Here is a 23217-nt window from a genome sequence, read left to right as displayed (position 1 = left end):
ATATTAGTTTAGAAGTATGTCTTATCATTGGAATGTTGCGTAAACTTCTTAATACTTGTCAGAATTTTGCAGGCATTGCTGGAACTTTTTTTTCAAATTGAAATCTGTTTTCTTTGCATTTTTAGCACAATGAACAGCTGTGATTCAGGCCTCAGTGAGCTATTACCACTAAATATTAAGTTGAATCCCACATGAGTTACGTCTCCTTGTTTCCATATCTTAAATATGAGATGAATCTATAGATTTATATTTCTCCAGACTACTTGAATTATGTCCCCTGGATTTTCATAGATTTACGGAAGTGACATGCCTTAGTTTTCCATAGGTTTACTTGATTTATATTTGCTAGGTCCATTTCATTTCCACAGCAGTTTATGAGGTTTATTTTTATATCCTGATCTTCTGCCTCATAAACATATGTTGCTGGCATTATATCCATGGATTTACCCAAGACATGTTACTCAGAAATCCAATTGGTCTCCCTGACTTATGTCCCCTTATCAGAAATCCTACAGTCTACCCGAGTTTCATCTAGCTGAGTTGTGTCACTTAGATTCCATACCTCTACATGAGTTATGTCCCCTACATTTCCATAGCTCTACATGAGGTATGTCCCCTACATTTCCATAGCTCTTCATGAGTTATGTCCCCTACATTTCCATAGCTCTTCATGAGTTATGTCCCCTACATTTCCATAGCTCTACATGAGTTATGTCCCCTAGATTTCCATAGCTCTACATGAGTTATGTCCCCTAGATTTCAATAGCTCTATGATTTACATCCCCTAGATTTCCATAGCTCTACATCAGTTATGTCCCCTACCTTTGATTTCTTGAATTCCTCCTCAAACGCTGCCTTCATCTCTGCCATAGCTCTACATTAGTTATGTCCCCTATTTTTCCATAGCTCTACATGAGCTATGCCCTACATTTCCATAGCTCTACATGAGTTATGTCCCCTTCATCTCTGCCATAGCTCTACATGAGTTATGTCCCCTACATTTCCATAGCTCTACATGAGTTATGTCCCCTAGATTTCCATAGCTCTACATGAGTTATGTCCCCTTCATTTCCATAGCTCTACATGAGTTATGTCCCCTACCTTTGTTTTCTTGAGTTCCTCCTCAAACGCTGCCTTCATCTCTGCCATTTCTTCTTTATGAGCATTTGTCAGGGCCACCACCTGCTGGTCATGTAATTTCTGCCAGTCTAAAAATAGTAACATAACTCTAAATAAAGTAACAAAACAACCATATATCAGCATAATAACAAGAAACAATAATTAAAACAATTTTTTTTTTAAAAATCATAGAAATTGCCTACTCATTACTATTATTAGTGAGGAATTTACCATAAATGAGTCTGTACAAATAGGACTTCACTATCATTACTACTACAACCACATAAAAACAAAACATTTACCTCTCTGGGCCTCAAAAAGACTGGATTTGTTGGTGTCCACTACCTCCTGGAGTTCTGCTAGTTTCTTCTACAATGTGGATACAATACAGGACTTAATACATGAAGAGACAAATACATGTAGAGATAACAGAATCATAGAATGTGATGTTTCATATTTTACCTTCATTATATTAAGTAATAATAATGATAAATCTTTTTATAATAAAATGATTAATGCTCATTTAATTCCTGAATTTTTCCTTTTTTCACAAGGAAAGCAGTAAATTTAACTATTTTCACCCTGACTGATGGTGAATTACTGCTGATAAAATACTACACAGGAATCTCCCAGAAATTAGAAGTCAAATTTCCATGACCAAACAAATGCACGAACCCCCCCAAAAAATCAAGTCTATACTACAAATCAACACATGTACAGTAAACAAGTACATTATAAATCCCCCTCTCCCCCCTAATCCCCCTCCCTTAACATTCATTCCAACTGAGACAAACATGTAACAAAGATAAATTTAAACAACAAGCAATGAACGAAAAATAACACCACAGGAAACCCAACACCAGCAAAAAGCAGAGAATCCACAAGACCAGGCAAATGTATTTCATGTGAGCACCTGACTACTTTCCAGAATGTTTTAAATCACAGTATGCAATCTTATTCCAAATTTGAAGATTTTTGTTTGTAGTTATGTGCTCCACAGAAAACACTGGCCTGACTGGGTCCTATAGAACAACCAAACAGAATGAAAATTCATGCAAAATGGACTTAATATACAGTGTTAAAAAATAATATATATATTTCTTAAATATGAACAAATAGGGAAAAAAACAATTCTTTGGTGAAAATTGTTAACCTTGAGATAAATACCCAATTCTATACCAATAAAGCAGTACTAGTAATGAAACAATTTTTTTTAACACTGTATAAGATAAACATATATGAAAATCAAATAACAGAACTACATTTATATCAGTATACTACCAATAGAGGTCAAGAGGTCAGAGGCCAACAAGGCAAAAGCAAAGGTCATCTAGCAAAGTTAAAAAAAAGTACATGAAGCTAGTTACTGAATCTATCCTGTGGTCTAGAATATATATAGCAAAAAAGAATGTCTCCATGCTCAAGCTAATTAATGAAAGAATTTATGCGAAGTATTGTTTTTAATGAAGTTCATTCAAATTTCAGGGATTGTCTTGTATGGTAAACAAATATAAGGCAATCTTCACGTTAAAAGCTAAATGGAATTGAAATTTCATTACATTAAAAAAAATCTAGCATCAAAGCAAACAAACTTATACGACCTGCAATAATATATACATTTCAATATAGTCTTAATGCAAATCTTGAAAATTAATTGAAGCATTTCAAATGATATATATTTGACAACTACAAAAATCTGGTAGCTGAATTAAGCCTAAACATTAATATTGTCGCAACACAATTAAATCAAGACATCTGAATTCACAATATAGTTAAGGTAGAATTCCCTATCAGCATGCATTACCTACCTTCAATTCCTCAGGCTTAATAAGAAAAGCAGTCAAATTTTTAATTAAAACCTGATATAATTACACAGTTTGTTACCTTTCACAGGTGTTATGTTCAGAATTCTTAACAAACCTACTCAGAATTTTATTTGTTAATTTAATTAACTTAATAGTAAATGTTCACAGACCGTGTACATAACCTATAAGAAACTTTTAGTATCAATTTAATTTCTTTATACCTATAGATTAAGACATATGTGGAAAAAAAAATCATAATTATACTTTGCAGTTTTTCAGAAAATTTCATTAAGATAATCTGTTTAATAGGCCTGTTGGGCTGGTGTTACTTTCATATTGTTTCATTTAAAAAAAAAACAAACTTTGTTTCAATTTCTTTCAAAGTCAGATTCCTGTTCGTTTGATTAGCTGTTGACAGATAGAGAGCATGTTGGGACAGGTTGGTGGATTTTTATCATGCAGCAAATTGACATACTTGCTTTAAATTCACAAAAAAAAATCTTGAAAAAAAATTGAAGGGACTGTTTGATTCCAAAAACGCATACAGAAAATATTGCTAAGGTGACAATTTGATTTGAATTTGGATAATGTTTGATTTGAATTTGGATAGTGTTTGATTTAAATTTAGATAATGTATTGATAGTTCAGGCTTCTGTAATGAGAAACGGTTTGATTGGCTGGTTTCATAAAACTAGACGGATTTTCACACACAAACCTTTAGATCCATATTTTTCTCCTGGTTGCGTTCCGAGTCCTTTTTAGACAGATAATCTGTTTGACCGACCTCCAGCTCCAACATAGACAATTTACTATTGAGGTCCCTGATCAGTGCATCTTTTGACTTAATGGCCGCCTCGTTCTTTGTTTTAGCATCCTCTAGCTCTTGGATGGTTTTCTTTACGTAAGAATGTTACGTAAATTACGTAAATATGTAAGAATGAAATCAGTTGCATAAAGCAGGAAAAATGTAGAGAGAGAAAAATTGTACTAAAATTTCTACACAAAGCATCAAAAGATATAAGCAGAAAAAAATTAATATCAAATGCTTGAAAACCTCTGCCAGAGCCATGATTAATTTAAATAATTTGTTTCTTGTATTTTCATTAAATGGCAGGATTTTCAGGGTTGAAATATACGGTAGGAGGACACACGGGGCTATAGTCATCTTAAGACTTGGGCTAGCTGATTTAAATGTAACAATAGTACGTCGGACTAGCTGAACAGAAAAAAAATCTCATTAGTTTACTTACGCTTTTCTATGTAGACTGATTTCTTTTGACTAAGAACTAATTTAATTTGTTTCTTTCACCAAAGCATTTGAAACTTTGATTTGTAATGTTTTCATTTTGCATAAAAAATTGTTGGGCTAGTTAGTTTGAGGTTTGGGCTAGTAATTTTTTCTGATCAGTAGCCCCTGGGCTAGGGGGTTTTCCAGGAAAATTTCAATCCCTGATTTTACATGGGTCAAATTATTGTCATGCCTTATCTTCATTATAACCTGTTGCTACATGTACGACTGAATTTGGGTACATGAATTCAAAATATGTAAAAGCTTAAAAATTGTACATGTAGCTAAAAATAGAGATGGCAAAAATTTTCAAGCATATAGATTAAACTATGCTACAAATTAAGAGAAAGTATTAGTGTAATTTAAGTTAGTTTTCTACTCATTTAGAAGAAATTCTGTTTGTTATTAAATAAGCAAGTTTGAAATATTCTGACAAAGAATGCAGTGCAAGTTAATTCCTTCCTAAAATTTGAGCATCTCTTGAACATTTATTTTTACATAAATCTAAGTTTATTAGAACCCCAACTAAACAACTGTCTCATAAAAGACAACTCTTCCTGCATAGAGATACTGAGTTATCATTCCTGATGAGAGAGTGACCTCTCCTTGTTACCTTTGCAGCCTCGGCAGCTGTCCTGAATTTCTGTGTGTCGTTTGTCTTGATTTCTAGTTGTTTTAGCAGCTGTTGTACCTTTTCTTCCTTAACCTCCATTTCTGAGGAAATAAAAACAAAAATTCAAACCAGTGACACAACTTTTCACTTAGCCTGAGTGATTATTTTTGTTTTGGGTCATACTTTAAGCCTTTTTGCCTAAATTTAAACAAAAAAAGAATTACTATAGTTTTTATCCAAAAAAAACCTACAGTAAGATCTGGTAACTCACAGGCATAAGACTATTTCAATGCTAAGGACACAATAAATATAGTGCCTGTTGACTTACTAATGACAAAGATGCAAGATGGCCAAAGGAGAAACCCTCATCTGCCAGAGCTATAGTTTTTCCACTTACCTCCCTGCCATCTTTCAGAGCCACAGTTATTTAACCTACCTCCCTGCCATCTTTCAGAGCCACAGTTATTTCACCTACCTCCCTGTCATCTTTCAGAGTTATAGTTATTCCACTTACCTCCCTGTTCTTTTTTCCAGAGTTATAGCTATTCCATCTACCTCCGTTTTTTTTTTATTCCAGAGCTATAGCTATTCCACCTACCTCCCTGTAATTTGAGTAACTTCTCACTTAGTCCTGACAGATCATCCTTCGCTTTGTCTAGTGCTTTTTCCAGTTTCTTTTTTCCCCTAAATCATGTAAAAATAGCATGTTACTCATCTAAAATTTGTCAGACGAAATCAGCTAAAATAAGCATATTATACCATTTAACCCTCTGAAACTTAATTTTAATGTTTCAAATTCTATATTTTTCAAGTGCCTCCAAAGTACTGTAGACTCCTAAATATATGTGAGGATTTATTATCTCGTAATTTCACAAGAAGCACCGTGGCTGCACAAAATAAAATTACTCACTTTCATTTTTTTTTGTATTTCCGAGATACGTTAAAATTAGAGATCAACAGTCCAATTGTGAATTCATATTCTCGCAATTTGATGTCTATGCGTCATTTTGCGATATTAAGTACCCATGAAAAATAAGGTATCTACAGTACATGTTACTAAATTTAGATTATAGCTTATGATTTATTACTACTTTATCACATTCACTCATGTGAAATACCCCATACTTTGTTTTAACTCACTTCACTAAACTTGAAACATTTTGTTACTTTAAAATGCATCCAAGAAAAATTGTGTTCATGCAACACACTAAAAAACTTCAAGTGACAAAAAATTTGTATAATATGAAAGCAAACTTATTACATAAAACTTGTAGATAAATAACACTAAACAGAGTAATATTGAATAATAATATCTGGTGTACACAGAAAGACAAAACAAAAATAATAATATTTAAAAAAAAAAAAAAAAAAAAAAAACAATATTGTGCTTACTATACAAGCTTCTAATTTTTTTGACATTTCTCTGAATATAGATTATGAATATATTGAAATTAAAACCAAAGATTACTTGGGCTTCTCAAAACACATGTGTACTTAAGTACTAAGCTGAAAAAAATGTGTTCATAATGGCTTCAAATGGTGTTATTATATGCATGCAGTTCATTCAAAATCTACAAATCAAAAACAAAAAAAATATAAAATCAAAATTAATAAAAAATGAAACAACACTGAAATGTGCACTTAAATAGAAAATCTTACTCATCTGCAAGTTTGCTTTTTCTACAAAAACAAAATAACATCAAGACATTTCAGAGATTTCATTCAAGCAGGCTAGAAAATCATTTTAACTTTGTCTTCTTGATCTAACAGGTTGTCTAATGAATTTTCTTGTCAAATTAAACATCAAAAATTCAATCCCAATAAAATTCTTTTTTCCTTCAGTGACATTAAACAATGATCCTTTTTTAATTTTTATAAATCCAGAATATCTACAGTTGGAGTTTACTCTGCCTAAACTGTCAACTGAATTCTACAAATTCAAAATGCAGTGCAGTCGTAAATGATATGGATGCATGAGATGGTACTAAATTTAATTCTTTAATCAATAAAAATAGCACAATTTCATTGAAAATCAAGCTCAATGCCTAGCTGTTGAAGTTCTTTCCATAATGTGATTGCTTCAAGCTAAAGAAAAAAATCTTTTATATAATTATGCAGACCTTAAAGTTTCAAAGAAGATATCTATAAATTAATGTACATCCCTTATCCCAATATGCTGATGTAAAGCTTCAGGGATAACAATATTATGCTACCTAATTGATATACAGTTTAAGTGTCCAATAAATTGAATATATCATTTATTTTATATTTTTCCTTTATAAAAATATAGGGGAAGGTTCTTATATATTGGAATAGTAGATTGGAGAATACACTTGGGGGAAGTTTTACATGAATGATACACAATATAGCCATATACATACATATTTCATTCTAGGATAAAGTATGTGAGCATATATTTAAAATGCTATAGCTTAGCATCTGTACCTATTGAAAGAACACTACCTCAGAATAATTTTTAAAAAATTACCTAAATTTCTAACACTATTAGAAATTATAATTACTAATTTAAATTTAGTAAATAATAAAAACATTCTACCAATTTTTATTAAAAGTAGTTAATTTCTACTTATTATATCAAAAAAAGAAATCAAAGTAGTAAATGAACGCTATATCAACAAACCATGCAGTGGTTGTGAAATCTCTACTTATTATTATTATCATCTAAGTTCACTACATTACCTGTAACTTAATTAACTAACTAGTTAATTTCTGTAGAAACCAAATTTCACTACTGTGAGTTTACGCACACTCTAACATTACAACTTACAGTCTTAATTATATTCCTTTTTTCTTCTATGTATAGAAAACTACTGACAGCTAATGTATATAATTATAAACAGCATTAAATATTCCCTCTCCTTAAAACTCTTCAATTTACGTTCTAATTTGTAACTCTGTCTTGCCTCTCTACTTGTCAACCATTCACCAGTTCACAAGATAAACATAAAATAGAGGAATCATGAGAAATATTATACAGAATCCTTATTATTCTTTGGATTAATTTTCCTTCTTTTTTCTGTTTTACTTTAATTTTCTTGTATTTTTTCCCTCCAATAATTCTTTTAAAACTTCATCACAATGGTCATGGAGGAGACAATTTGTTCCTCAAGACTCCCACCCCCCTTCTCCCATTTTCCAGGCCTGGGATTATAATAGAATTTTTTTTTTTGTTAATTTGATTTTTTTAGTTGAATTTTGTCTGCCATGATTCCTCCCTTTCTATTTTTAGTAGCACCATCCCTTACATCAATGTCTACTTACTCTTTCAATCTACAAAGTAAAAAACACCTTTACTGATTAGTAAACTATCACTCAGGGAGTGAACATATCCAATCATAGTGCTTGTTAGAGAATGAGATGGGAAATTCAACAAATCAAAGTCTTGGTTACAAAAATGATGGCATACCTAATCCAATCAAAATGCTGCTTTTTGGGAAAGGGGAAATTTTTTAAAAAGATAAAGACATGTGAATATTTATTAAATACATGAATTCCAACTCAAGCATTTTAAAATTAGAATCTGCTCAATTATGTCTCAAATGTTTCATGTGCAGTATTTAGCAACTATAAACCCTTTGTCCAGTGAGCTCTCATAGAATGAAGAATTTTAAGTACAAGGTCCAAATTGCATAGAATTGTGCAAGTTTTGAAGCACTCATTTTCATTTACTGTCAGAACGAGAGGAAAGAGAAATGATTATGTATGGGAGATAACCCATACAGGTTACACTCTGTGATAGAGTAAAACACTCAAAGGGACACACAGACTCAGGTACCAGACTTACATGTTCTCTAGATTGGATATAGTTCTTAAAAAGTACAAACATTAGGTAATTAATATTTAGGTAATTATTAACTCCTACCTATAAAAATTTCAACAAAAAAAAACAAATAATGAATAAAAAATTGCTAAGTATTTTGTATGCTGAATTTATGTCAATAAATTATAACTCTAGTAATAAATGTCAAAATGGGTATCTCTAATTTCTAAAAGGAAATTGGTTTGGAAGAATCTAACACTAACAAACTTAATTGTATTAATTTTTTACATGCATTAGACACCATTTACCCAAATCTCTAAAAATTCAAAACAGGGATATCTAATCCTAACACATACATCAAATCCTCTCTACTTCCAGTATTCATTCTATTTGTCCATTACACATTACAATTTTTCAGACTCAGGAGCAGATAACTCTGGCCTTACTTTGAGGAGGCTTTGTTGATGGCATAGTTAGTAAGCCAGTCCACCATCTGTGAGTTGAGTTCACCGAGTCTGTCTGCGAGTCGGTCAGCCGAGTCCAGTGTTTCCTCAATGGACTGGCCAATCTCCTCGATGTTGATATCTGGGGAGGGGGAGAACAGGGGTTCTTCCTCCTGGGGTGCTGTGGCATCCATGAAGAACTGAAAAAATGTCAAGGTCATCACCATGGAAATGAAATGTTCATAAGGATTACTTTTTATATTAGAATTTCTTTGTTGTGGACATGTTAGGCAATGTCTTTTAAATCTGTTTGCTCTTTCAAACCTTTTTCTCTGGAAAACTGTGAATGCAAAAATCATTGACTTGTCATTTGAGTTGCATTCTCTGATTTAACATACATATAATCAATTTACTGTCCGGGTCACAGTCTCTGATTGGACAAACATTAACTTGCTATATGAGTCACACTTGCTGACTTGACATACCTCATTGACTTGCTGTATGAGTTATAGTCTCTAAACATACCCCATTGACTTGCTGTATGAGTTATAGTCTCTAAACATACCCCATTGACTAGCTATATGAGTTATAGTCTCTAAACATACCCCATTGACTAGCTATATGAGTTATAGTCTCTAAACATACCCCATTGACTAGCTATATGAGTTATAATCTCTGTACATACCTCATTGACTTGCTGTATGAGTTATAGTCTCTAATTGAACATACCTCACTGACTTGCTGTATGAGTTAATGAGTTATAGTCTCTAACTGAACATACCTCACTGACTTGCTGTATGAGTTAATGAGTTATAGTCTCTAACTGAACATACCTCACTGACTTGCTGTATGAGTTAATGAGTTATAGTCTCTAACTGAACATACCTCACTGACTTGCTGTATGAGTTAATGAGTTATAGTCTCTAACTGAACATACCTCACTGACTTGCTGTATGAGTTAATGAGTTATAGTCTCCGACTGAACATACCTCACTGACTTGCTGTATGAGTTAATGAGTTATAGTCTCCGACTGAACATACCTCATTGACTTACTGTATGAGTATAGTCTCTGAATATACCTCATTGACCTGCTGTATAAGTCGCAGTCTCTGATTGGACATATTCTCAAATCCCACGATGAAAACTGTCACCCTTTGTTCATACTGAATAAAACAAAATAACTCCTTACTTGACTGGTACAAAATTAAAACGCTGTTTTGTATCATTGTAAAACTATTTCCTTGAAATACAATGACATAGGAATACATAATTCTAGTTGCCACAGTACCAAAACAAATTCGCTACATTTGAAGGATTCAGATGCAAGGATTTTGAACCAAAGAAATTAGCACTATAGGTTATGTTTCTTCCATTTAGAATTCAGTTTTAACAGGCCCCTCAACTAATATGATACTTTAAGTTCTCACCTTTTTCTTTTTAAGTTGATCAGTCAAAATCTCCTCCAATTCTTTCTGTAAAAAAAAAAGCACATGTAAAAATAATGAATTTTTCTTAATGTAACAAACAGAACTCTAGCTGGTCATTATTATCTGAAGCTAATCTGAGATACATGTTCAAAGAGCATATATATATTTTTTTGTCACACACAGAAAAATATGGCATGTACAGTACAGGACAAAAATAAAGCTTACTATATCTTCTATGTACTACACATTAGCCCTGTGTGTCAAAAACATGTACAGTACAGGACAAAAATAAAGCTTACTATATCTTCTATGTACAACACATTAGCCCCGTGTGTCAAAAACATGTACAGTACAGGACAAAAATAGAGCTTACTATATCTTCTATGTGTTCCACATTAGCCCCGTATGTCAAAAACATGTATAGTACAGGACAAAAATAAAGCTTTCTATAATCTATGTATTCTACATTAGCCCCGTGTGTCAAAAACATGTACAGTACAGGACAAAAATAAAGCTTACTATATCTTCTATGTATTCCACATTTGCCCCGTGTGTCAGAAACATGTCCTGGGTGCTCTGTTCATAGGATTCATAGATCTGTGTGAAATAAATAAAATGTTTTATATATGTGAGGAAAATAAATTCTTACTGGTTTCACTGAAAATAAATTTGCTAATTACTTTCCATTATTCATATTCAGCAATTTGGATCAATTATTTTCACTATTCTCATGGGTACAGTTGATATTTAACAACTTTACAAAGGCTATATGTTGTTGGCCTTATATACTTTGACACTTACATCCTCAACCCTGTGCATGACCTTCTCCAGCTCATCTTTGGTCTCGTCAGCGATGCGCTGGGCCAGGGATCGTTTGTTTTTGTCAATGATGGCACGGGCAGGAGCATCTCCACGATCCAAGATGGAGATACTTCCCACGTAATTCATCGACATGTTGAAAGACTGTCCGATTCACACTAAAACACAATCACTGATTCAAATAATGTGGAGAGTGTCATTTAAAAAAAAAATCAACAATAAAATAATATGTAAATTGAAAGCATCAAAATATTGTTTGTGTCTCATGATCAGCATTATAAATTGAGCTCTCATACATGATGTATATTAAGTAAACTGCAATAATAAAACATAGGTAATCAGAGATTACAGAGCTCACCTCAACGAATGTTGTCTTTAAGTAAGGCAAAGTCCCACACTAAACTAATAATCTATATGAGTGAAAAATATTGTTGTCTTTAAGTAAGGCAAAGTCCCACACTAAACTAAAAATCTAGGAGTGTGCATCCCTAGATGCAACATTTATGCAATTTTGGTCTGATAGGGCTTGCAGTTACTTGGGAATATACTTATCTGAAAACTTAAAACTAGTCACTCATCTAGAAAATGTAAGCCAAATCCAGCATCCAAAGCAAGTTTGAGATTGTTCGCCCCTTGATGCATCATCCATGCAAGTTTGGTTCAGATAGGCCTCATAGTTACTTGGAAATGAGATCTGCTCCAAAAACTTTAACCTGGTTACTCATCCGGAAAATGTAGGTCAGATACAGCATCCGAAGCAAGTCCAGTAGTGTGCATCCTTAGATGTATCATCCATGCAAGTTTAGTCAATATAGGGCTTATAGTTACTTGGAATTGACATCTGCTCCAAAAACTTTAACCTGGTTACTCATCCAGAAAATGTAGGTCAGATCCAGCATCCGAAGCAAGTCCAGTAGTGTGAATCCTTAGATGTATCATCCATGCAAGTTTGGTCAATATAGGTTTTATAGTTACTTGGAAATGACATCTGCTCCAAAAACTTAAACCTGGTCACTCATCTGGAAAATATAGGTCAGATCCAGCACCCGAAGCAAGTCCAGTAGTGTGCATCCTTAGATGTATCATCCATGCAAGTTTAGTCAATATAGGGCTTATAGTCACTTGGAAATGACATCTGCTCCAAAAACTTTAACCTGGTTACTCATCCAGAAAATGTAGGTCAGATCCAGCATCCGAAGCAAGTCCAGTAGTGTGAATCCTTAGATGTATTATCCATGCAAGTTTGGTTCAGATAGGCCTTATAGTTACTTGGAAATGACATCTGATCCAAAAACTTAAACCTGGTCACTCATCTGGAAAATGTAGGTCAGATCCAGCACCCGAAGCAAGTCCAGTAGTGTGCATCCTTAGATGTATCATCCATGCAAGTATGGTCAATATAGGGCTTATAGTTACTTGGAAATGAGATCTGGTCCAAAAACTTAACCTAGTCACTCATCCGGAAAAATTTAAATGTAGGTCAAATCCAGCACCCGAAGCAAGTTCAGTAGTGTGCATCCTTAGATGTATCATCCATGCAAGTTTGGTCAATATAGGGCTTATAGTTACTTGGAAATGAGACCTGCTCCAAAAACTTTAACCTGCTCCCAAAACTTTAACCTGCTTCAAAAACATTAACCTGGTCATTCTTTAGCTGAAATTGCAGCATCTGAAACCTTGACTGGTACAATGAAACACACTAGAAGCATCCTCCATGCATCTCTAACTAATATAGGCCATAGAAGTACTTGAAAAGAAAACTGCTCCAAAAACCTTAACCTGGGACGCCGACGCCGAGAGTATTACATAAGCTCCCCCAACTTTGTTGAGGTGAGCTAAAAAAAACTGTTGATACATTTTTTTAAACAAAAGGTTTTGAATTTTGAATCAGCAGTCCCTATGTTAATCATACAGTCATTTGACCAGTTTCGAGCTTTGACCAGTTCCTAAGAATTAATAATATAAGAGCTGATAATTAATAAATTCAAATGTGTAAACATAAATTCACAGATATGGTATGAAGGCTTATCTATGAGTGTTAGAATTATGTGAAGTTTTGATTTTTTGCCGTCAGTTTGTGTCCGCAATCGTACTTGAAACAGGCAACATACTTTACAATGCAACAAATCTGAATCACCGTGACGGGTTTGTCTGTCGAAAAATGTCTGTAAAGACGTCAATTTTTCACATAAAACAACATTTCAACTATCAAAAGTAAGTTTCATACATATTTTAAACAAATACCAAAAGCTTGCCAAAAATAAATAATTAGACCACCGGAAGATATCAGAATATTTTCGTGTTCTCATTTTACTAGAACTTTCCGAATACCCATTATAAACACTACATAATACGTTAGTTTTCTGTCATTTCTTCATTGTAAACATGACTGTTATTTCTCTTTATCCTTTGGAAATACCACTTACTTACCGGTAAGCATTTATTTTAACTTTTCCTAGGCATGTCAGTTTATAATGTGTGGGACGGATATTTTTTATATAGGTTCGAATTGCATGGGAACCACTAAGGTATTCGGAACTCGTCGGCTTATTCTTAACTAGTAAAATAAGTACCCATGTTAACTTGCTAAAATAAAAAGTTTTTTTGAAAGGTTGAACTTTTATGAAACAACATTTAATTCCGCAAGTCATTGAACTACTTTGACAAACAAATTAGATTTTGAAATAATGCTGTCATATATTTATAGCACTGCCTAATCGGTTCCCTATTCGCAACTGGTCAAACGACTGTATTAATACAGTGAGTGTCAACTTCAACAATTTGGAAACATAATATGGACAATTCTTTTTTCTTTCAATAACCCCCTTCCCCTCCCAGCATCGTGATCATGATGTGTTCAAAATACTGATCAAAGTTCATTTGAATCATTGAGAGATTTTGACATCTTTAGTCTTGCTGAGATTAATACTCCTCTTTTTGAATTTGTGACACAATTTAAAAGCAGCCAATTATGAGTGAACTGAGCTTTTTCAAATTATATTCTAGAGCATCTACAGTCAAAACAGATCATGCAGTTGAATTTTTTGATCTCAACTGACTGCATGTTGATGACTATATTGCATAATTTTGTGCATATACAACAGTTGAACTTTGGTATCTCAAACACTGATATCTCAAATACCATGGAAATGTCAAAGTGATTTGGAAGTATTCTTAAGTATTCTTAGGTATTTTACCCTGAATATCTCGAATACTCGGATATCTCTAAGTTTTTTTTTTTTGGTCTCATCAAGCTCAAGATAAAGGTTTGACTGTACTATATATATGCAAGACATTCTGAATTATTTTTCTTTCATGTAACTATTGTGCAACATGAACAATCAATTAATTAGCCTGTCAGATGGTTAACTATACAAAATATTGGTCTGGGAGGGGGAATAGCTACGAGTCACTCTTTCAAAATTTTCACTGATTTGAAAGTTAAATAATATACATTTTCAGCAGATTTCAACAAATATCTCCCCTGGCCTGCATTCTATCGGCCTGTTCATTATCACTAATAATATCATACATCCCTCCCCTCTTATATTATGCGCGGATTTTAAATGGCCCTCCCATAACTAGCAGTCAAAGCAATACATCAAACTATATTGATGTTCAAATTGATATGAATTCGGATCTGTGCAAACATTAATTAATCCATAACGCATACAATAACACCCCCGTTATTCTGTTATAGTTTGTGTACACACAAGTCGAGCAAACCTATAATCTGATAATGCAGCCGATTTTAAACGATCATTGACTGTGTTCATTTGTTCTGGCCTGCGCCTCGTTAAACATTGTGTAAACACTCACAATTAAAACAAAAACCTGTCGCCATTATCTTCCTTCGATCGAGTAAACACATTCATTCGCCATATAATTGATATTTTCGTCAATACACAAGGCCGCCATATTGGCCATGGATTAAACACGTGGTATTGTCGTCACTTGGCTACAACCAAACTTTATGACAGGTGCGCGCGGAATTTTAAATTCAAAATTGATTTAAACTAGATTAAATAATACCAGCATAAAGACCCGTCTGTATGTTTTACATGGTCGTAAATAGGATCCTATTGCAACCCTAGGTAAAGCCCTGCGTCGACCGGATTGTGTTTGTGTGTGTGGTGGTGGTGGAGGGGGGGGGGGGGGGGAGGGGGTGCCTAAGATATTACATTATTTAGTTAGTGCTATATCTCACAGGCCCTTGTTTCTTTGTATTAATTTTTTTAACCATAGCATTTTTTTTACTGTGGGTTAAAAAGTGCCTGTGCTACATCTTACAGGCATATACGCCATCGACCCCTTCTCCTATTACTATTTTTTTAAAATAGATCTAGAATTGACACTTTTTTTGAAGGATCTTCTAACTTTTCGGTAATTTTAATGCAATTAATCTAATTTTTTTTTTTTTTTTTTGCATCAATGGTATTAACTACACACGTATACATGTATGTGGAAATTTGTGTTTTAAAACCACCCCATGGAGCACATAAAATATGTTCGCAACAAATTAATTTATATATCTATTTTTCTTTTTTTTTTTTTATAATTGTATTGTCTCCTAAATACTTAAGGTCAGATTCATATCTTTTTTACTCTACACCCCAAACCCAATCTGAATAAAATCAGATCTTCATTATTCTCTGAAATTCTGATAGTCGCTGTACAAAAATTTCGATCGATGCCCAGAGCGTAACAAAGATCTGATTTTAAATCAGATTGCCCCAATCCCTTGCCTTTGTGATACAGGCGCGGATCCAGGGATTTTTTCAGGAGGGGGGGGGTCCACCCAGTCACAAAAAATTTACAACCCCAAATATCCATGAAAACCCATTTCCAAAACCTGAAAAACAACTATTTCGTGGTGGTGATGTTGGGGTCCACGTTTTTAGACTTGTCCAAAGTCAATTTTTATTTGCTTCAGTATATACATTTAATACCTGTGCAACCCCCCCCCCCCCCCCCTAGATCCGCGCATGTTATATATATCTATAGCAGTGAAAAATTCACCGCTTCAGAAAGAAAACTTTATTTTGGACTTTACCTTTCATTTTCTTATTTTTGTCATATTTATTTCTCACGATATGTTGAACGATTTTAATTGTTAAATTTTAATTACGAGTAAGTCTTTTCGGATTCTTGATCTGATATATTACAAAGAGACAGAGTGCTATATTTCAAGAACTGTTAAAATATCTTTTAACAACATTGTGTAATTATCTGTTTTTCATATCTAAACATGAAAGAGTCATTTAGTATATCTAATTACTCGATATCTGTAAATTTTACTCATTTTACTTAATGTCAACATGTACCTGTCACTGATTTATCTACTCATTATCAATATCTACATTCTCATAAATAGTCATGTATATTTTCAATCTTTAGTCTTGAATATACGAAGGCCAGTCTCGGTCACGTCCGACTCGCCAAGACTCTGAGTGCTGAGGCCACCCTCGGCCAATCCGACTCGATCACGTTTTATATGTCTGTTTGTTGATTCATGTAAACTGTTGCCGTTGAGACTAATCTAATAAATACGGAATCCTTCATCAATTGTTAAATCTCTGGAATTGCATATTGGTGGATCTTCGGCAATACGACACACCTATACTTTGTTTTAACCTCACGGCCACACAGCACCTCTACCTATACCTCGTACCCTCTACGCCAACGATCACCCCGTTCGTTCTGCAAACAACGTTAAAGACGAAGTTTTAGTGCCGTCCAAATCTTCACGGTCACATATCATTCGAAGACTTCTTTTTATTTCAAACACGTCTTCACCCCTCCATCACCTAGGGCTATGCTGTATTATCTTTCATACTTTTTTATTATATGAAGCATATCAAGGCCGTAACTACCATTGAGGCAAGTGCCTCACTAAAATTGTAGAGTTTTTTAAAAAGTGAGAAAGTTTTACTTTGAACTTTAATTAATTATGTGTGTCATTGAACTAAACTAATACTTTCAACTTTGTTTCAATTTCTGTAAATCGATCATCTCACCAGGTGCTTCATTATTGTTTAGAACGCATGTTAAAAATAATTCAAAAAGTGAAAATTTTCAAAGATTAAGTCTTTATATAATTTACTAAACCCAGGTTTCGGGAGCTTCCCCCTCTCCCTGAGAATCCCCATTTGGACACCACCCTGGACCCGCTTGGGACTCGGGTGACCCCCAATTCCTTTTCCTCATTAAAATATTTAGCTTACTTACGGCCTTGTCAATTCAAAATGCATGCCATGTATTTGGAACAAAAATGAAATGAATGATCATGTTGATTCCTAAAAAGAGTTTAGCAGTAAAATATATGTTACTACATATACTTTATATTTTATTTTTCTTCTCCTAATGTTCCAGGGGGAAACATTAAGTACACGACTGGTTTTTGACAAACTTCCTGATTTTCCACCAAAATTTCCAAGGAAACGAAAAGGTATTATACTTGGTCAACTGTTCCCTCGATTTATCACTGGAACAAATTTTTAGCAATTCTCTCTCTCTCTCTCTCTCTCTCTCTCTCTCTCTCTCTCTCTCTCTGAGATATTATTATTTCAAAAGAATCCGATCTTATTTCATCAATTAACAATATTTATTTTCGTCCAATTCTAGGTAGTACGTCTTGTATTTAAACTTTTTGTTAAACAACAAATTAATTATGTATAGACTATAATACATCTGATTAAACATTACAAAAAAGAAGGATATTAATATCAATGCAATGATTAATCAATTAATATTCACAATATTGATTTTTTTTTCTTAGCTTTAACCTTTCTTTCAAAAAAGAATTGTAATGGACCTTCTCAATACTTCACTTAGTAAAGATATGGCAGTAAAACCTACAACTGCTAGAATTGTCATGTTCTAAATTTAAATTGACGGGGTTGGAGTAAATACAAAATTTAGAACATGACAGATTCAATTTTAACGGTAACAGCTAGAAGTAAGTTTCTAGGACGATGTCTAATAGCTACATGTTAAATATACTAGAATGGCTTCAGGGACACACCTCTATAGAATCAGACACAGGTCGGTGATGTGCTACAATATAAGTAACCACACTGTCGATCTCTATCGGACCCAGATCCATGCGTGATTATAGAACACCTTACCAGAGGGCTTTGGACAAGCAGCATTAAAACGGAGGCTGCATGGGGAATGTGATGGGAAAATAAGGTAGACATATGTGCAAGTATTTTAAACCTTTTATTGAGTTAAGCAACTTGGAAGCTTACCAAGACATCTAGGAAAAGAGGATTGACATCTTTCAGACCAAGTGCCTGAGAAGGATTCTCAAGGTCAGATGGCAGCAGCATATCCCAAACAAGACAGTTCTGGAGATGACAGGAGCAGAAAACATCAGGGACGAGGTGAGGAGGAGATGGAATTGGATTGGCCATGTGCTGAGGAAGGACCCAACAGATGACTTTGTTGTGGCCCTCGGATGACCGCCCGAGGAGAGAGGAAGCGAGGCTGCCACAAGACAACATGGCGGCGGATGGTGGAGGTGAAACGAATTGATGCTGGAAGTCATGGAACACGGCACGCCGTGCAGCTTCGGACCGGCCCCAGTGGAAGAGGGATGTCCAGGCCTTGTGTGCCTTCTGGCACAGAGAGAATTAAGATTAAGATAAGACAAGAAGCAACTTGTTTTACCTTGAGGGAGTTCAGCTCTATAATAGAAATAGAAAACGCTGAGATGTTAACATTGTGTTGCAAATCCTATCAAAGCAATATTACTTCGATATACTTACTTCAATTTCTTACAAAAAATTCCATTGATGGATTAAAATTAATTTTTTTTTATTAAATAATGTATCTATATAAGATATCAGATACAAGAGTTACACATATGATCTTAGTCACGGACTCGCAGTGTGATTTAAAATCATTTATATAGACCCTGTTTAACCTCCTCTCCCAACCTAACCCATGCCCTCCCCAGTGTTTAATGCTTTAATATATATTATTTTAAAGATACATTTTTTTCTCATGGAATACATTGTAAACAATATAATATTTCTGAAAATAATTTTTTTTAAATTGAATTTAAAAAAACAGTCCGGTGCTCCACATTTTGGGGGTACCCTTTTTGTATTGATAAAAGAATTTAAAAGAATTCATATAAGCTTTGACGAATCATACAACATTTTAAAAAAAGTAATATCTATATCTTTTCATGATCGGGATCGCTATCTTATCTCGTACTTCATAATCGAGATCAATATCCCTTAGTGGGAGGGGCTGAAGGAGGAAGTGTCATAAGACTTCATGTATAATCATGGCTTCCTCGAATCCTCCCAATTTGGACAAAAGCGCGTGTGCATTGTGCTCCGGAAAGTACAAGTCTCCAAGATGTCTACCCTGTTCACATTCGTTTTGTCAAGATTGTTTATCGTCACACATCATAGACTGTTGTAAATCTAAGGATTTCCCTGTGGGTTTTAACTGCCCAGTGTGTCAGGTATGCATTCCCAGTAACGGTGAATTTGAAACTCCGGAAAGATGGGCGTATCTTTTTCCTGTTAATACCATTTTAATGAAATTGGTTGCTTTCCCTGAACAGAAACATTGCGCTGCCTGTAAGAGAGATAATGAAGAAGTAGAGGCGATTGATTTCTGTTTGGCATGTAATGAAGAACTCTGTAAAACATGTTCAAAGTGTCACAGAAAAGGACTGACAACCCGGGACCATAAGATGTGTTCGATGAACGAACTCCAATTTCAGAACAGTTCACATCTTTCAGAATCAAATACATGTTCACAACATATTGACAGACCAGTGGAATTCTACTGTGACAATCATGGAATTTTTTGTTGTGGGTTGTGTGGAGCAATTGAACATAAGAAGTGTGAAAATGTTTGCAGTATAGAAGAGGCGCTAGAGGGTTTGAGAAAGGACAAGAAAAAGTTAATTGATACTTTGCAAAATAATATAGAAACACATGAGCAACAGCTTATGTCATTCAAACAAAAAGAGGAGGCAAAAATTACACAACTAGAAAATATTTCAGAGTCAGTGTCAACAAGTTTCAAACAATTTCGAATGAAAGTGGAAGCGGAATTAAATAAAATTGAAGAACTTGGTTATAGTTCATTAGAAAAAATCATTACATGGAAAAAGTTGGAATCGCAGAAATATATAACTTCACTTTCCGAGAAAATAAATTGCGAGAAAAATGTAAGTACTCTTCTGAAAGAAATGAAAAGGGAAGAAATCTACAAAGACATGTTAATAAAGTGGAAGCAAGCTAGCAAGATGTATGAGTATATAAAGAAAACAATCGCACCGGAAACGGATCTTATAGTCGAAACAGAACACTCTCAGAAACTTACTGAAATACTTGATTCGTTAAGACATTTGTCTTATCCTAGTGAGTGTGCTATCAATGCATGTTTTTGGGAAATCAGAGGAAAAGACAAATTAGGTCTCGCAATTTTGAACGTAGATTATCCAAAAATAGACAGAGAAGGAAAGGACCTGCTTAACGATGGAACGTTTTTGCCAAACGGTAATATTGTAATGACAGGATATTGTGTTCCAGAGTGCTATCTTTTCAGCAACGACTTCAAGTTCTTGAAGAAAATTGACATTGATTACCGTCCTTGTGATATACATTTGAAAGGAGAAGAGTTATTTGTCAGCTGTCCTAATGATAAATCTATACAAGTATTGTCACTAGAGGATTTCAAAATACTAAGAACTATTGAAATTGGCGAGTGTTGCTACGGTTTAGCGAGTTTTAGAGACAATCTGTATGCTGCATGTTACTCTTCCATCATTGAATTCGATGATCAAGGAAATATATTGCGCACGTTTTGGACAGAAAGTTACGTTTGTAATTTGATTGTGAATTACGATGGCGATATCATTTACAGCAGTAGTACCGACTCCCATTGTGTAAAATCACTGTCCCAAGAAGGTAATGTCCTTTGGACCTACAGAAGTACAAATTTAAAAGCTCCTTATGGGCTTGACATAGATTCCGCAGGAAATATATACGTTGTTGGTAAATTTAGTCAAAATATTCACATTCTCAGTAAAGACTTTTCATCGATAACTGTTATAGAAAACATATTCTCTCCATTCTACATAAAGATAAACGAAAGCAAACAAAGATGTTTTGTGATTGCATACACCGGAGCTTTGAGTGAATATGACATGAGATCATCACTAAAAGGTAGATCAAAGGAAAACGCATAAAGCCCAGTCCTTTCTGTTGATTTTTAATAAAAAAAATTGTTGTGACTCTACTATTACTTGTATAATGAAAAAAGAAATGATGTTTTGAAAAGAAGGGAAAATTATTAATTAAATTTATGTCCAGTGTGGAAAAAATAAATAATGAATAAATTTACTTACCTTGTCATTGGTCATTTGCAAACTTTTTTTTGTTAAAAACATTCTGATTGTACACACAAGTACTCTGAAGTTGATATTGATTAAAAAGATGATTGAGTTTCTGAATGACAATATCTATGTGGTTTTTGGAGACCAGGTCTTCCCAAAATCTGTTTGAATTCCCATGGACACCAATTTCGCCCCCTTATTAGCAGACCTATTTTTGTATTCAATATGAAGCAGAATTTATTCAAAATCTTATGCATGAGAAAAAGAAAACTCTTGCTTTGGCCTTCAACTCGATATTTAGATATATCGACGACGTATTATCAATTAATGATAGTTATTTCCTTTCATATATCGACACGATACCGGTATATTCCAGTGAGCTTGAAATAAAATATACCACAGAGTCTGACACATCTGTTTTATATTTGGATATTCTACTACAAAAAAGACTTTATAATCTAACAACAAAGCCTTATGATATACGTGATGACTTTAACATTTCAATCGTCAGCTTCCCTTACACAGGGAAAAGTGGCTCGCATGAATTTCATATGAAAATCGCATGAATATCATGCGAATTCTTCGCATGAGAAGGAGTGAAAAGGACCACGCATGATATTCGCACGAAAATATCATGCAATTTTCACATGAAATTCACACGAATATCATGCGAAAAGAAAATCGCACGAAATTCATGTGAAAAAAAGAACCCAGGTTTCATATGAATATCATGCGAAGACAAGCATATTTTTTGTACCCCAGATATTAATATCAAGCTATTATCTATGAGTGCACCAAACTTAATCCATTAATTCTATCCTTCTTCCTATGAAACAGAATTTTTGCTTCTTGCAAATGAAGTTTTCTTGAAAAATTCCCTTTTTCTTACTTAGTCAGTTAATCCAGACACAAGTAATGCATGATTATACAAAAAGTAACTTTGAATTTGAAAGAATCAAAACTTGTTTTCTGAACTCCCTGACTAAATAAAGACATTTGTGACATCAATTTCTACATTGAAAACTAAAACAATTGATCTTTTTCTATCTTCTTTATTGAGGTTCTCATCACATAAGATTTCTTTATCTTGAGGATCCTGTTGAGAGGGTGTTGTCATTATAGCTGAAAATACAAAAGTAAACAATCTCAGGTTATTGAAATTCATAATGAACAATATTTTTTTTTTAAATTAACTATGACTACCCTAGGCCCTTAAGTAGGATTAATACCTCTTGGTCATAATCACCTGTATGCCAAGTATGTTCTCCAGATACTACTCCAATAAAAAGTTGCATTTTCTGAGATACTTCTATCAACTCTATGACCTTGACCTTGTCTTATGATCACTGTTCTGGAAATGGCATATCTTATGATCATTATCAACCATTAGGGCAGTATGATTTTTGGGAGTTACTTTTTTCAATATACAATTATGTTATGGCCAAGAATTTAAACTTCAATTCCTGTTACCTCTACATTGCTTAAATGACCAACAGGCAGGGTTGTTTCACTGCCTCTAGTCAGAATTAAGCAACCTTAAAAACATATCTAGTTC

General features: G+C 33.9%; 2 protein-coding genes across 8 annotated transcripts in view; one reads left to right on the top strand and one right to left on the bottom strand.

Moving 5' to 3' along the window:
- The window catches only part of LOC133179815 (myosin-10-like), a 63505-nt gene extending 48283 nt beyond the window's left edge, over positions 1-15222 (bottom strand). For 6 of the 7 annotated variants that reach the window (XM_061314491.1, XM_061314485.1, XM_061314487.1 and 3 more), the window contains exons 1-14: positions 15116-15222; positions 11279-11454; positions 10997-11074; positions 10478-10522; positions 10130-10213; positions 9053-9249; positions 8631-8654; positions 6485-6505; positions 5424-5509; positions 4826-4926; positions 3640-3819; positions 2928-2942; positions 1422-1488; positions 1102-1208 (exon numbers count right to left, since the gene is read on the bottom strand). In XM_061314491.1, the coding sequence (XP_061170475.1) occupies positions 1102-1208; positions 1422-1488; positions 2928-2942; positions 3640-3819; positions 4826-4926; positions 5424-5509; positions 6485-6505; positions 8631-8654; positions 9053-9249; positions 10130-10213; positions 10478-10522; positions 10997-11074; positions 11279-11431 (1158 nt within the window). In that variant the 5' untranslated portion in view covers positions 11432-11454; positions 15116-15222. The remainder of the gene's footprint in view (positions 1-1101; positions 1209-1421; positions 1489-2927; positions 2943-3639; positions 3820-4825; positions 4927-5423; positions 5510-6484; positions 6506-8630; positions 8655-9052; positions 9250-10129; positions 10214-10477; positions 10523-10996; positions 11075-11278; positions 11455-15115) is intronic. The other variant, XM_061314488.1, reaches the window with a different exon arrangement.
- A 4370-nt stretch (positions 15223-19592) lies between these two features.
- LOC133179701 (E3 ubiquitin-protein ligase TRIM71-like) lies at positions 19593-21515 on the top strand. The gene has a single exon (XM_061314393.1). It carries the CDS (start codon positions 19593-19595, stop codon positions 21513-21515), a length of 1923 nt encoding a protein of 640 aa, XP_061170377.1.
- Positions 21516-23217: the final 1702 nt, after the last annotated feature.

This window comes from Saccostrea echinata, unplaced genomic scaffold, assembly GCF_033153115.1.
Source record: "Saccostrea echinata isolate AGI-Se365-2 ecotype Australia unplaced genomic scaffold, CSIRO_AGI_Sech_v1 ptg000005l, whole genome shotgun sequence".
NCBI classification, from domain to species: domain Eukaryota; kingdom Metazoa; phylum Mollusca; class Bivalvia; order Ostreida; family Ostreidae; genus Saccostrea; species Saccostrea echinata.
The sequence above is the reverse complement of the archived record's forward strand: the minus strand, read 5'-3'. Positions and strand labels throughout refer to the sequence as shown.